Source organism: Neomonachus schauinslandi, chromosome 1 (assembly GCF_002201575.2).
Source record: "Neomonachus schauinslandi chromosome 1, ASM220157v2, whole genome shotgun sequence".
Lineage (NCBI taxonomy): Eukaryota > Metazoa > Chordata > Mammalia > Carnivora > Phocidae > Neomonachus > Neomonachus schauinslandi.
This window is the reverse complement of record NC_058403.1, coordinates 117,024,497-117,040,685: the sequence shown is the minus strand read 5'-3', so window position 1 is coordinate 117,040,685 and position 16,189 is coordinate 117,024,497. Positions and strand designations below refer to the sequence as shown.

Below are 16,189 nucleotides of genomic sequence, written 5' to 3'. Positions count from 1 at the left end.
TGTTTAATATGCAACCTTAGTTTGAGTTCTCCTTACTGAAGGGCATAGCTTTGTTTTTTTTCTAATTGATTAGGAATTCCTGTTATTTTCATGAACACTCAACATACTAGAAATTTTTTTCATGGTGACAAAGGTGTTTGGAATTCTTTTCTTTTCCTTTCTTCCTTTTTTTCCTTTTTCAACATAATGATAAAGCAGAAGAATTCATGCTCTAGGTATGCTCTTGCTCAGTCAAGCTAAGCCTTTTCCCAAACACAGGAACACAACACTGGTTGAATAATAAATGAACACAAAAGAATACCAAATTCTCTTTGACATTGGCCTTGGTGAGCAACACCAGCTGAACTGTCTGCGGCAGCGGGGGACCAGGAAAACATCATGGGATGGATTGGGAAAGTATACAGTTTTTGACCAGACATTGGTACGATCGACTCCAATAAATGTGGTTTTATTATAACTGAGAGACAATTTTTGTTTTTTTTTTTTTTGTTATTGTTGCCCAGAGTAAGATAATTGCCATTTTAAAATAAAATAATGCACTTTAAAATATATCATCTTTTTGTACTACACTGTTTCATTCTGATAGAAAAGTCACCCTTTAAAAAATGTTAAATACACCATCTTTAGGGAAAAAGTGTGATTGCAATTCTTTAATAATCTTGAATTCAGCTTAGCAACAACTAATTGTCAGATTTTGATTTTAAATAATCACATGAAATATTTTAAAACTTTAAACTTTAAATTTTCTAAAAATACATGTTATCAGTTTACAAGCCTGTTTAAAACTATAGTGGGTTATTTTTCCACTGATAAAGCATTCACAGGAAAGTATTTTTGTAGCATTCAAAAAGCATATTCCAGTAGTAGCTTTACATGTGGCTCAGCTTATTTCTAAACTAAATTTTGAGTATACATTTTGTTGAAAAGTCTTAACTCACCATTACAGTAAATCCTTTGTTTTAAACTTGCTAAACCACTTTTCATTTAATAATATTCAAGTCAAGTTGCATTTGACTTAAGTCATACAAGTTTCTGGATGTATAGTATTTGTCCCCCCAGTAATTGATTTTATATATTATGATATTTACATAAAATTTCCCTTCACTTTAATTTGACACATACCAGTGGGAGTTTTGGAACTGAATCATAACTTTACATTATCTCCCTTCCTTCCAAATAATATCATTAACTATATGGATGCTGAGAGTACATTGTCATTTGGATAACAAAAACTGCATATTTGCAGAATAGTTAATACTTCTGTTAAAGAAAAATAATTTTTAGATATAAAATTAAGTGATGCTTCTGGTTTTTTGTTTTAACAATTTGAGGTTGAATTAATAGTTTTAAATATGTAGCTTTCCCTTTATTAAAGATTTAAACTTTCATATAATTTTTTTGACCTAGAGGAGGTCAAAAAAATTTTTTTTCACCATATAGAGATTTTAGTGTCCATTTAATAAGTAGGTTTGTTTGAAATGGGAGAAAATAATTACAGTGACCATGAGATAAATTTATTGTTTATGTACTCTGAAGCAGGGCATTATAGAGCCAAAAAAATCTGTCTTATTCTATAACTATATATTTATTTATATTCTAGCAATTACATGAACTTAATTTGAGCTGGGAATGCTAAAGGTGTAATTTAGTGTGTGCCTTGTACCAAGAGCCAATATCCTTTTGCTTTTCCCAATTACTATTTGCCTACTCTGTATGCTGGGGGACTGGTGAAGTGAGAAATCAAAAGCAGCTTATAATAAGCTGAGTCATTTATGCTTGATGCTGTAATTAATGTCTAAAATAGTGTTTAAATCACATGAGTTTTAGGACCTAGATTTTAAAAATAAAGATTTTCTATGAGCCCAACCAATAAAATGATTGTACTAAAAAAGTTACAAGTTTCTTCTTGGCTTAAATATTGGAAAGTAATTGTTACAAAAAATGGGAGAGGCATCTCACCATGTCCCTTATTTTGGAATATTTTGGAAAGAGGACTCCATTTAAGGCTTTGGCAATATAATTGCTTCATTGAGTCACAATATGCAGGCAGAATTATACATGTCATGAGTTGTGTGAACCAGTTTGATGTGTGATCCAAAGGGATGTTGCCTCATTCAAGGTCAGATTCAATAAAAACTCCATCTGCTATATGTGTACCAGAAAAACACAAGAGTTGGATGGATTTTTTTATTAAATCAGGCCTTAAACTTGTTAAATAGTTTTACATTTTTTCTAAATTATAGTCATGTATATCACATTTCAATACCACCACAAAAGTGCTTGGTTTAGGAATATTTTCTTTTAAAACTGAGATAGTGTGTAAGTTTTTAGATGGCTATGATAACATGTAAGCTCTAAGTTTACTCATTTTATATATTTGCAGCTTTCCAATTAGTTGTGATTCATAATTTAATGTTTTGCATTTGGAAAATAAAATTAAGTGGCATTTAGAAAAAAATCTTTATTGCTATGAAGCTGTGTTGTGGTTTCCCACCCTCCCTTCATCTCTCCTTCCCCTCCCACTCCCCTATCCCCATTGTTCCACTCCCTCTTAATGCACAAGGCATTAACATATGCTCCAGGTTATTTTTTTGGTATAAAATTTTGTATTAGTCAGCAGAATTATCTTTTTCTGCACAATTATAGTAACTTAGGTCAAGTATAGTTTTATATAGTGGTAGGTCTGAATCCATTTTCTTTAACTGTGTTGTTGTTGTAGGAATTTGCTCGCCCTGATACATCGAATGATAGAGTTTGTTGTACGTGAAGGGCCAATGTTTGAAGCTATGATTATGAACAGAGAAATCAACAATCCTATGTTCAGGTGTGCATTTTTTTTTTATTGTGGTAAAATATACATATAATAGAAAATGTACCGTTTTTGCCATTTTAACATGTACAGTTGAGTGGCATCAAGTGCATTCACATTTTTGTGCAAACCACCACCATTGTCTATCTCCAGAAATTTTCTTATCTTCCATAACTGAAATTGTACCCCTTGAACAATAACTCCCCATTCCCTGGGCCCTCCAGCCTCTGGTAGCCGCCATCTACTTTCTCTGTCTCTTTGAATTTGTTTACTCTAGTTACCTCATATAAGTGGATTCATTCAGTACTTTGAGACTCGCTTATTTCATTTAGCATAATGTCTTCAGGGTTCGTCCATGTTGAAGCATGTGTAAGAATTTCCTTACCTTTTAAAGCTGAGTAATAGTCCATTGCATGTATATACCACATTTTTTTTTTAATCCTCAGGTGTGCATTTAAAAAATACTTTTTACTTATTTTTTGGAGCTAAAAATATTTGCTAGAATAAAGTTCTATAAGTATGGGGTTATTTTTGCAGTGGGATGAGAAGGCAGTTTTAGTAATTAGACTAGGATCTTGGGTCAGTTTTCTATCTGATTTTGATTTAAGTTAATTAAATAACATTGTTTTTAGCAGTCTCTAGGAGGAAAATACTACTCTTTTTTTTATGTTTTTCAGTGAAAGAGTCCTTCATAGTAGAACAATAGAGCACTATAGAAAATTGCTTATCTTCTGAACAGATATATCTAAGACATTCATTTAACACTCCTAAGTCATTTAACAACCACTGCTTTTGAAATTTCCATCTTGGGAAAATCCACTGCCAGATATAATATCTGACATATAAGCATTCAATAAAATTGATTGTAAGACTCAGTAAGATGCATACATACCTTCTGAGTACCAATGTCAGTCACAAAGGCAGTGTGGGGGCTAGGCTGAGGAAGGGGATAGATGGCAGAAGGCAGTGGGTGAGGATTTTTCTTCAGGGATCTTTGCTTTTGGTTTATTTCAAATGAGATAGGCAAATAGTATTTCTCATTTGTTTAAATTTACTTGAAGACACTCCTTTGTTAAAGAATATATATTTTTTTTGTTTGTTCGTTTTGTTTTAGGTTCTTATTTGAAAACCAGACACCAGCCCATGTTTACTATAGGTGGAAGCTTTATTCTATTCTGCAGGCAAGTGGAATCAATTACTTTGTTAATTTCGACTCTGAGGTATTTCACCTAATAACATTCTGGACATTTATTAGGGAGATTCTCCGACTAAGTGGCGGACAGAAGATTTTCGTATGTTCAAAAATGGATCTTTTTGGAGACCACCACCATTAAATCCATACCTGCATGGGATGTCAGAAGAGCAAGAAACAGAAGCTTTTGTAGAGGAGCCTAGTAAAAAGGGAGCACTTAAGGAAGAGTAAGAATTTTTTCTTTTCCTGTTACATATTCAGAAAAGTTGCTTTAATGATCTTACTAAGATGTTAACCTAAAAGAAAATGTTTTTTCTTTTACTTGTGAATGTTTAAAATACATTTCTCATTTTGTGTTTTGTAATTTTAAACATCTTGACAAGTATAAGTATGTGTCCTATTGACCTCTATCTCTTCCTACTGATAAAAAATAGTGATAATCTCTTAGGCAATGAATCTCTAGCAATGGAATACTTGTGATTCTTACAGAAATTACCTTGGGATCCTTGGAATTCTAGCCTCTCTGAATGCAACATTAAAGAGGAAAAATTACTGTAGAGCTTTGTGAAGTCAGATGGTTGATTATGCAGAGTCTTTACGCAAGAGTTGCAATGTGTCGCCACCATGAAAACGTATTAGTGCTCAGTCAGTATGGGTACAGTGAAGTTAGTCTGGTTTAAGAAGCAGAAACATGTAACTAGGGCGCCTGGGTGGCTCAGTCGTTAAGCGTCTGCCTTCGGCTCAGGTCATGATCCCCGGGTCCTGGGATTGAGTCCCACATCGGACTCCCTGCTTGGCAAGAAGCCTGCTTCTCCCTCTCCCATTCCCCCTGCTTGTGTTCCTGCTCTCGCTCTCTCTCTCTGTCAAATAAATAAATAAAATCTTTAAAAAAAAAAAAAAAAGAAACGTAACTATTAAATATTAAGAGTAAGTTCTGTATACCTCATGGGGAAAAATTGGCTAAAAGATTATGGCATATAGGATTACGTACTCCATTGCGTAGTCTAAATCTTTATACTAGTTGCATTGATGCATTGTTTGTGAGAGCATTTGCTAATGGAGAGCTATATATATTTGAAGCATATTTGCTTCTGCAGATGTATTTTCATCATTACTTTTGCCCAGGTCTGCAAACTAAGCCTAAAGGCTAAATCTGGCTGTCACCTGTTTTTTATAAACAAAGTTTTATTGGAACACAGTCATGCTTCCCCTCCCCTTTTCTATGTTGTCTATGGCTGCTTTGGTGTTAATAGCAGTGAAGTCAGGTAACTACGAGAGAGACTGTATGACCTGCAAAGCCTAAAGTAGTTACTCTCTGATTCTTTACAGAGTGCCACCACCTGCTTTAGCCTGTTTCTAATCTGATGCAGAAGTGCTAAAGTAACTGACTTCTTCAAAAGAGAGAGAGAAACATGAAGTCTTTTTATTTTTCACTACAATGGGATAATAGTACCGGGGACATTCTCAGACACCTAAAAAAATGCCCATAATTTAAAATTTACTTTATTTGTAAACTAAAAATCACTGGAATCCTTTATTCACGAGAAAATATTCTTCTCCCATGTAAGCTCTTCAAAGAAATGTAATATATTTGGGGGGCTTAAATCAGACTTAACACAATTTAGTCTTCACAATTTTATCCGAATAGGTTTTAAAGAAATTAGTTTGTGAGCAGAAACTGTAATGGCATTTGAAATTTATATCTATAAATATTTATAAGTTAAAAACTTTTGTATTCAGACAGAGGGACAAATTAGAAGAAATCCTGCGGGGGTTAACTCCAAGGAAGAATGATATTGGAGATGCAATGGTTTTCTGTCTTAATAATGCTGAAGCTGCTGAAGAAATAGTGGATTGCATTACTGAGTCATTGTCCATCTTAAAGACACCCCTCCCCAAAAAGGTATGGGAATGATTTCTCTTTATGGAACATTGGTGTTTTTTTTTTTGTTTGAAGAACTTGACTGAAGAGATCTTTCCCATGCAGTCTTATTTTCCTCCTGTCTTGGGAAACTTGTTATGTTAATCAGTACACAGGTTATCAACAGGTTGAAATGTAAATGAGTTACATATTTTATCCCTGCCAAAGTAGTGGCTTTGGTAATGTTGAATTTCTTATAACTCTTCTAATTAGCTGTTATTATTGTAGCTAAACATTAGCCGTATGCTACTGATTGCAAAACATTTCAATATGGAATTTTTTCTAGATACATTATTTGCTGCTGGTTTTTATTTTTAATCTCTTTTATGTTATCTTTTGGTATTCTAGATTGCCAGATTATATTTGGTTTCTGATGTTTTGTATAACTCTTCAGCCAAAGTTGCCAATGCTTCATATTATAGAAAATTGTAAGTATAATGGTGTAAGCTGATATTCCTGAAATAAAACATTAAGGGTAAGGAATTCAGAAAAGAGGATTGTTTTGTTTAATTCATAGTCTCAGTAATAAATAATTTGTATTTCTTCGTAGTTTATAGAATTTTCTAAAAAATTGGGTTGCATTCATTAAACCACTTTAAATGTTTAGAAAGTTTTCTTATCAGTTTCTCGGTAAATTATACTAGAACAACTAAGAGTTAAAAAAATAACTTTATTTTTATTGCATGTTTAGCCACTTGCGTAGTAAATAAACTGAAACAATAGAACTAATGGCAAGCATAGAGTATGAGACCAAAGACAGAACATTAACTGTTTTGATCATCATTGTATTGGTGTAGTTCCCTGGGTTGTTTTCCTAGGCAGTAGGAAATTATGTTGCTCTATTCTTTTTTTTTTTTTTTTTAAAGATTTTATATATTTATTTGACAGAGAGAGACATAGCAAGAGAGGGAACACAAGTGGGGGCATTGGGAGGGGGAGAAGCAGGCTCCCCGCGGAGCAGGGAGCCCGATGCGGGGCTTGATCCCAGGCCCCTGGGATCATGACCTGAGCCGAAGGCAGATGCTTAACGACTGAGCCACCCAGGCGCCCCTATGTTGCTCTATTCTAATTAATATGTAATTCTTCTTTAGAGTTCGTTTTTGGTGTTTATTTTATGAATCAGGGAAACTTTTCTCTAGGAGCTGACTCCGAAATGAAATTTGGAGATGTGGGTCCTAATCTTAGCTCTGTTATTAGGGTTTTTTTTTTTTTTTTTTTTACCTTGGATAAGTCACTTTTCCTATTATAAAACAAAGAGGTTAGTTTAGGTAGCATAAGGTATCCGAAATGTAAAGTTTCTTGTTAATGAAGAGAACTAATTCTTTGCAGGAGGATAACTCAGAATAAGGCGTTCAGTTAGAGTTTGAAGAGTTTAGATACCTAGTTCTTGATTTTTAAAGAATTACTTGATTATTTATGTTTTTTTTTTTCACGTTCAAGAGAGGTTTTCATTGGCTAGCATGCTGAAGTAGATAGGGGTTTTAAAATAAATTGTATTGTAAATATGTATTATTTGAATTTCAGTTTTGAAACAAAGTTATGTCAGATATTTTCAGACCTCAATGCTACGTATCGTACAATTCAAGGCCATTTACAGTCTGAAAACTTCAAGGTATGTTTATTGTTTTATTTTTTCCCTAATGTGAAACGGGGTAGGGGCTGGCAAGCATATTGGAGCGCTTAGAAAAGTACATAGGACAATTATAAGACATAACATGCATCTTTCAGAAATTATTGCTTTAACATTTACTGCCATTTTATCTTCAGTATCAAAAATGCCTGCAAGTTTGAAATACGTAGTGTTACTTTGTTGGGTATTTGTTTTAGTTCGAAGTGTTTTATTTAAATGTTCTATTTGTTTTTTCACAAAAAACATTCAGAACGTCACTTGTTTCAGAATGATATATATAATTTGGCTGGAGTAGGAACATAATTTTAGTTATTCATGTTTAGAAGATATATTCAGTTACTTTTTATAACCTCTTAGCTGTGGACCAGTGTTAAGAAAAGCCAAACAAAATACCTTGCATGTAATGGAATAAATAGATACTACTTTCATGGGAGGAAGACTTCTATTAAAGAAATTTTTAGCCTGGGAATTTAAAAAACTCCATTTAAAAATTTTTTGACCTTAAATTTTGACCATAAATCAAACTTTTATAGAAAAGTTTTTAGGAATGGGACAGAGAAAAAGTATTAGCCAGAATCAGAAAAGTACTTCATTGGACCATAAAGGAATTTGGTTCGAAACTACCTTAATACCAATTTTCATAAATTTCTAAGCTATTATTCCCAGAATGTGGCCTCATGTGTACCACTAGTGCTATGGGACATTGATCTTAGGTGGTCAAGAGCAAAACAGTTACTGTTTCTTTTTCATTATATTTATTTCTAATTTTGTCCCCTTTTAGTTAGAAGGTGACATTAATTTTTTAAAAATATACTGATAGTTATTTTCTGTCAAGGATGTTGGTTTAAAGGAAAATTCAGCAAATTGTGGTGGCCATTCTCATGAGATGAAGTTTGAGACGTATTGCCCTAAATAATAATTTGTTGTCTTTTTCCTATTTATTTAGCAACGGGTAATGACCTGCTTCAGAGCATGGGAGGATTGGGCAATTTATCCAGAACCATTTTTGATCAAACTACAAAATATTTTCTTAGGACTTGTAAATATTATTGAAGAAAAGGAAACAGAGGTAGGCACTCAGTGTCTTTGGGTGATTATTTTAGAATTTATTTCTGGGGATGCTCTGGGGGTGTGATATGTTATGGATGTGAGTACATTTCTTTGTGAAAAATACCTGCTGTTTAACACTAACTTAGGGGTTTTTGTTGCTGGAATTGCTGGAGCCCGGGAGATGAAATGATGTGTAACAGGACTTCTCTGTTTTGTGGCCTTATGTGAAAACTGGGTGACTGGGTTTCTTTCACCCAATGCCTGCATTTTTTTTTTTTAATTATTGAAATATATTTGACAAACCTTGTTATATTAGTTTCAGGTGTACAGCATGGTGATTCAGCAATTCTATACATTATTTTATGCTCATCACAATAAGTGTAGTTACCATACACTGTTATTACAGTATTATTGACTATGTTCCTCATGTTGTATTTTTAATCTCTGTGACTTATTTATTTTATAACTGATGTTTGTACATCTTAATCCCCTTCACCTATTTTGCTCCCTTCTGGCAACCACCAGTTCTCCATGTTTAAGAGTCTGGTTTTTTTTGTTTTGTTTTGTTTTTGGTCTGTTCAGTTTGGTTTTTTAGATTCCATGTATAAATGAAATCGTATTGTCTTTCTCTGATGTATTTCACTTAGCGTAATACCCTCTAGGTCTATCCCTGTTGTCATAAATGGCAAGAATCCATTCTTTTTGATGACTAATATTTGTGTATGTGTGTATACATCACATCTTACCCATCTGTCAGTAGACACTTGGGTTATCTTCATATCTTGGCTATTGTAAATAATGCTGAAATAAAAATAGGGGTGCATGTATTTTTTTGAATTAGTGTTTTTGTTTTCTTTGGGTAAATATCCACCAGTGGAATTACTGGGTCATATGGTATTTCTATTTTTAATTTTTTGAGGAATCTCCATACTGTTTTCCACAGTAGTTGCACCAATTTATATTCTCACCAACAAACAGTACACATTGGTTCCCTTTTCTCCACATTCTTGCCAACACTTGTTATTCTTATCTTTTGATACTAGCCATTCTGACTGGTGTGAGGTGATACATCTCCTTGTGGTTTTGATTTGCATTCCCCTGATTAGTGATTTTGAGCCTCCTTTCATGTGTGTGTTGGCAATCTCTGTGTCGTCTTTTGAAAAAATGTGTGTTCAGGTTCTTTGCCCATTTGTTTATCGGATTATTTTATTTTGGTGTTGAGTTGTATAAGTTCTTTATATATTTTGGATATTAACCCCTTATTGCAAACACCATCTCCCTTTGGTAGCTTGCCTCTTTGTTTTGTTGATGGTTTCCTTTTCTGTGCAAAAGCTTTTTATTTTGGTATAGTCCCAGTAGTTGATTTTCACTTTTGCCTGGGGAGACATATCCATAAATTGTTGCTAAGGCCGGTGCTCAAGAGATTACTGCCTGTGTTTTATGCAGTTTTATGGTGTCAGGTCTTATATTTAGGTGTTTAATCCATTTTGAATTGACTTTCGTGTATGGTGTAAGAAAGTGGTTCAGTTTTGTTTTGTTGCATGTAGCTGTTCAGTTTTCTCAGCATTATTTATTGAAGAGACTATCTTCATTATATGTTCTTGTCTCTTTTGTGGTAGATTAATTGACCATATAGGTGTGCGTTTATTTCTGGGTACTTATCCTGTTCTATTGATCTATGTGTCTGTTTTTGTGCCAGTGTCATCTTGCTTTTTTTAAAGATTTTATTTATTTATTTTAGAGAGCAGAGAGCAGGAGCCAGGGGGAGGAGGAGAGGGAGAGGGACAAGCAGACTCCCTGCGGAGCATGGAGCCTGATGCCAGGCTCAATCCCAGGGCCCCCAGATCACAACCCGAACCAAAACCAAGAGTCAGACGCTTAACCAACTGAGCCACCCACGCACCCTAGTACCATCTTGTTTTGATTACTATAGCTTTGTATATTTTGAAATCTGGGATTGTGATACCTCTACCCTGTTCTTACATTGCTTTGGCTATTTGAGGTCTTTGTGGTTCCATACAAATTTTAGGATTATTCTAGTTCTGTGAAAAATGCTATTGGTATTTTGATAGAGATTGCATTGAATCTGTAGATTGCTTTGGATAGTATGGACATTTTAATAATATTCTTTCAATCCATGAGCATGGAATATCTTTTAATTGGTTTTTGTCATCTTCAGTTTTTTTCATCAGTGTTTTAGAGATTTCAGAATATGTCTTTCACCTCCTTGGTTAAATTTAATCCAAGGTATTTTGTTCTCTTTGGTGCTGTTGTAAATGGGATTGTTTTCTTAATTTGTCTTTCGATTACTTTGTTATTAGTGTATAGGAATGCAACAGATTTCTGTATATTAATTTTGTATCCTGCAACTTCGCTTCATTCATATGTTCTAATAGTTTTTTTTGGTGGAATCTTAGGGTTTTCTATGTATAGAATGGTGTCATCTGCAAATAATGACAGTTTTATTTCTCCCTACCAATTTGGATGCCTTTTATTTTTTTTTCTTATTTCATTGCTGTGGCTAGGACTTCCAGTGCTGTGTTGAATAAAAGTGTTGAGAGTGGACATCCTTGTCTTAATATGGCCTTTATTAAGGTATGTTCCCTCTAAACCCGCTTGGCAGAGAGTTTTTATTATGAATGAATATTATATTTTGTCAGATGCATTTTCTGCCCTACTGAGATAATCGTACGGTTTTTGTCCTTCCTCTTTTCAATGTGATGTATCACATTGACTGACAAATATTGAACCACCCTGGCATCCTAGGAGTAAGTCCCACTTGATTGTGGTGAAAGATTGTTTTAATATATTGTTGGATTTGGTTTGCTAATATTGAGGATTTTTGCATCTGTGTTCATCAAGGGTATTGGCTATAGTTCTCTTTTTTTTTAGTGTCTTTGATTTTGGTATCAGAATAATATTGGTCTTATAGAATGAATTTGAAAGTTTTCCTTCCTTTTCTGTTTTTTGAAATAGTTTGAGACGAATGAATAGGTATTAACTCATTTTTAAATGTTTGGTAGAGGGGTGCCTGGGTGGCTCAGTCGTTAAGCGTCTGCCTTCGGCTCAGGTCATGATCCCAGGGTCCTGGGATTGAGCCCCGCATCGGGCTCCCTGCTCAGCGGGAGGCCTGCTTCTCCCTCTCCCACTCCCCCTGCTTGTGTTCCCTCTCTCGCTATGTCTCTCTCTCTGTCAAATAAATAAATAAAATCTTAAAAAAAAAATAAATTTGGTAGAGGGGTAGGTCGTGGCTCAGTCAGTTAAGCGTCTGATTCTTGATTGCTGTTCAGGTCATGATCTGAGTTGTGAGCCCACTTGGGATTATCTCTGTCCCTCTTCCTCTGCCCGTCCCCCCCTCTAAAAAATAAACAAATAAGTATTTGATAGAATTCACCTGGAAAGCCATCTGGTCCTGCACTTTGTTTGGAGGTTTTTGATTGCTGATTCCAGTTTTGGAAGATTGTATGTTTCTAGGAAGTTGTCCATTTCTTCTATGTTATCCAGTTTGTTGGCATATAATTTTTCATAGCGTCTTCTTGTAATCCTTTGTATTTCTGTGGTGTTGGTTGTTATTTCTCCTCCTTCATTTCTGATTTTATTTATTTGAATCCTCTCTTTTTTCTAGATGAGTCTAGCTAAACATTTATCAATTTTGTTTATCTTTTCAAAGAACCAGCACTTGGTTTAATTGATTTTTTTTATTGTTTTTTGAGTACTATTTTATTTCTGCTCATCTTTATTATTCCTTCTACTAGCTTTGGGCTTTGTTCTTCTTTTTCTAGTTCCTTTATATGTAAGGTTAGATAGTTTATTTGAGATTTTTCTTGTTTTTTGAGGTAGGCCTGAATTGATACAAACTTCCCTCTTAGAACTGCTTTTGCTATGTCCCAAAGATTTTGGGCTGTTTTTTTTTTTTTTTTTTCTTTTTCATTTTCATTTGTCTCCATGTATTTTTTTTGACTTTTGATGACATGAAAAGATATATAATGTATTAGTAGAAGGAAGTATGTAATAGAGCAATATATATAGCATGATTTAATTTTATTAAAGTAGCTTTATAAGTAAATATGTGCATGAAGAGATGCACCGTGATGGTAGCAGATTCTATTCATCACGATTCTGTTGCTTTTCACCTCATTGTGTTTCATGAATCCTTTATATTCATTTCTACCATCCTAATCCAATTATATTTTCACTTTCACTCCTACAAGATCCTCCTAATTGGCCCCCCTGTTCCAAGCACATGGTCCTCATTTCAGTTTCTTAAATATATATTTCCTTCTACCATAGACCTTTGTAAATACTCCTCCCTCTCTCTCAAACATCTCCTGTTTACCAGAGATCCTTTAAGCATAACTGCATTGAGCTTTCTCAGACCTCTGTAGGTGAAACTTACTTATCATACACTTGAATAGTATGATATACCTCTTTGTTGTAGTGGTCATGATAGTTGCAGTTCTTTGTATATTGTGATTATATGATTTCCTGCTTCCTCCCCCCCCCACAAAAAAAAATTCTAGTAAGCCCTATTACAGGAGGGACCAAGGGGACAAACTCATTTTTGCTCATCATTGTATGCTCAGTGCCTTACATGGTACTTGGTTTCAGTAAACACTTGGTAGATATTTCATAAATAATGAAAGAATGACTGCTTCTTTGTCAGGAGGATAAATTATATCCTAGTTATGTCCTCACATTGTACCTGGGAATGTGGGTATCCAGCTGGTTGGGTTTTACTGGTTTGCAAATTAATCTTGTAGCAATATGACTAGTAAGCAAAGGAAAATGTTACAACAGTATGTATATTTCTGTAGGATGTACCAGATGACCTCGATGGTGCCCCAATTGAGGAAGAGCTTGATGGTGCACCTCTAGAAGATGTGGATGGAATTCCTATTGACGCTACTCCCATTGATGATCTTGATGGTGTCCCTATAAAGAGTCTTGATGATGATCTTGATGGAGTGCCTTGTAAGTTCAGATTTCAAACTGATGATCTAAGAAGTTGGATTCCAAAACTCTTGGTGTCAGGCTTTAATTTTTTTCTTTTATTTCTGACTTTTTTTTTTTTTTTTAAAGATTTTATTTATTTGACAGAGAGAGCACAAGCAGAAGGAGAGAGAGGGAGAAGCAGGCTCCCTGCTGAGCAAGGAGCCTGATGTGGGACTCTATCCCAGGACCCTGGGATCATGACCTGGGCCGAAGGCAGCCGCTTAACCGGCTGAGCCACCCAGGCGTCCCTATTTCTGACTTTTCAAAATTCAAATTCCCAGTAATACATTTGACTCTGCCAAGAAAAAGGTTTTCTTTCTGGTCACATTTCTTTGTTGGGATAGTCAACCCGGTATAGTATTAGTTTCTCTTTTTGTCTTAATTTTCAGGAAAACTGTAGGCGAAATCTTGTGCTCAATTTTATTTATAATCCCAGATTCCTCATTTCATCAGTTCTCTTTTTATTCATAGTTTATGGATTCAGTTTTCCTAGATGCCTAAAATCATTTTTGGAAATAAGAAGGGTACACAGTCTTTAGTACATTTGAATTACATGAAAAGATTGAACAGTTAAAGAATTGTGTAGTTTAAACAGTAATTAGGTAGGTGGCGCCTGGGTGGCTCAGTCGTTAGGCGTCTGCCTTCGGCTCGGGTCATGATCCCAGGGTCCTGGGATCGAGCCCCGCATTGGGCTCCCTGGTCTGCGGGAAGCCTGCTTCTCCCCCTCCCACTCCCCCTGCTTGTGTTCTCTTTCTCGCTGTGTATCTCTCTCTGTCAAATAAATAAAATCTTTAAAAAAAAAAAAAATAAACAGTAATTAGGTAGAGATAATAAAGATTTTTTTATTGCCCCAACTTCTCCATTTGCTTGAAATCATAACAACTTGTATATTCTGAATTGACACATACATGTTTAAAAATTGGACCTCAGGTTTAGAGAATTGGATTAATCATAATTCTTGACACTAGCAATTACTAGTCCATGTGTGGCCTTATTTTATTTTACTTTTCAATAATATAATTGAATACCCATGGACTACTTAAGTCAACCCCTAGTAGTCAGGGTTAATGGCTTATCTTTCCTCAATAGTGGATGCAACTGAGGACTCAAAGAAGAATGAGCCCATATTTAAAGTTGCCCCATCAAAATGGGAAGCTGTAGATGAATCTGAATTGGAAGCACAGGGTGAGTAAAAGTACAATAAATATTAAGCTTTAAAAAATTGAGTACTTAAAATTAATCATTAGTGTGTATGTTTCCTTTTTGCATTTTATGATGTTTCAACCTTAAGACCCAGAGTTATGTCTAGTGGCTAAATTTTCATTACGGTTGCTGTTACCATTTTCTTAGATCTTTCAGTTTGGATGCTTTGAGAGTAAATCTGAGAAATCACTAAAACTTTTCAGGTTAAGGCATTTCAGTAGAAAATGTAGATGGGAAGGTATACCTATTTGGAAATCTACTTAGAGGTCACTTTCAGAGAAACCAGGCTTTGATCTTCCCATAGTGCTTGACTTATTAGATGCAGTTTAGACCTGCCTTTCATAATTACTTGGACATGTGTCCTTAGTGTTTATAATCGTAATTGTTAGTATTTGTAGGTTCTAGTATTTGTAGGTTCTAATGAAATAAATGTTAACCATCTAGCACACAAATAAGAATGATAACGTAATTTGTCACTCTGTGAATTTGAATAAAATTAAAGCATAGGTGTGAGGAAAGAAAGAAATTTAGTGCATAGAAATGGCTATTCAAAAAATAGATAATTGTAAATAACTTCTGTAATATAAACTTTCAGTTCTAAAGCTGGGCTTCTTTGCTACTGCAAAAATGCTAATTTACCTTATGGAATTACGTCCTTTTTTTCCCTTCCACTCAGCTGTAACAACTTCTAAATGGGAGTTATTTGACCAACATGAAGAATCAGAAGAAGAAGAAAATCAAAAGTAAGAATCTCAGTTTCAAACATACTTAGTTTCTTATTGCATATACACTCCCTTTTTCATTGAGAGGTATGCTTGAAATAATAGTGAAGAGGAAAACTCACTCTTAAAAAACTCGAGAGGATCATTTTTAGTTTGTCATTGTTTTTTCCAGTGAATAAAGAGCTTTTGGTTTCTGGTCTTGATGGCTCTGGTTTCACTTTGCTTCTGAGTTGATTTTTCTACGCTAGGTGCGTATACTCTCGGTAGTTACTAAATGGTCAACTGCACTTATTTCAGATCTTTGTCATCAGGTATTGTTTTGGCTCCAAAAAAGTGATTTTTTAAATGTGAATGGGAAAGTTATGCTGCTTTTTATTTGAATTGTACAGTGCTAAGCATTGCATTATGGCCATTCTGTTATTTAAATGTAAACACCTCAAAAGAACTAAGAATAAATAACAGAAAGAAAGCTTTTAACATGTAGAGAAATTACAATTTTGAATTTTGCTCTTCGGTAATCACCCCAAGATTGTGATTATAGGAATACTCTTCCCAGTTTCTCCTGGCAAGTGTGTATTGGTAGTTTTCAGGTAGAACTTGACACCTTTTTAAATCATTGGAAGGAAGTTGATTTTATTAAATAGAATAGGTGACCTCAAGAACACAAAGC

General features: G+C 34.5%; 1 protein-coding gene across 3 annotated transcripts in view; it reads left to right on the top strand.

The window, feature by feature from the left end:
- LOC110570819 (U2 snRNP associated SURP domain containing) overlaps nt 1–16,189 on the top strand; it is a 55,603-nt gene that overhangs the window by 24,007 nt on the left and 15,407 nt on the right. For all 3 annotated transcript variants that reach the window (XM_044920331.1, XM_021678861.2, XM_021678862.2), the window contains 10 exons: nt 2,720–2,824; nt 3,924–3,990; nt 4,065–4,228; nt 5,742–5,904; nt 6,271–6,350; nt 7,447–7,534; nt 8,499–8,621; nt 13,417–13,573; nt 14,684–14,779; nt 15,474–15,540. In XM_044920331.1, coding sequence (XP_044776266.1) covers nt 2,720–2,824; nt 3,924–3,990; nt 4,065–4,228; nt 5,742–5,904; nt 6,271–6,350; nt 7,447–7,534; nt 8,499–8,621; nt 13,417–13,573; nt 14,684–14,779; nt 15,474–15,540 — 1,110 coding nt within the window. The remainder of the gene's footprint in view (nt 1–2,719; nt 2,825–3,923; nt 3,991–4,064; nt 4,229–5,741; nt 5,905–6,270; nt 6,351–7,446; nt 7,535–8,498; nt 8,622–13,416; nt 13,574–14,683; nt 14,780–15,473; nt 15,541–16,189) is intronic.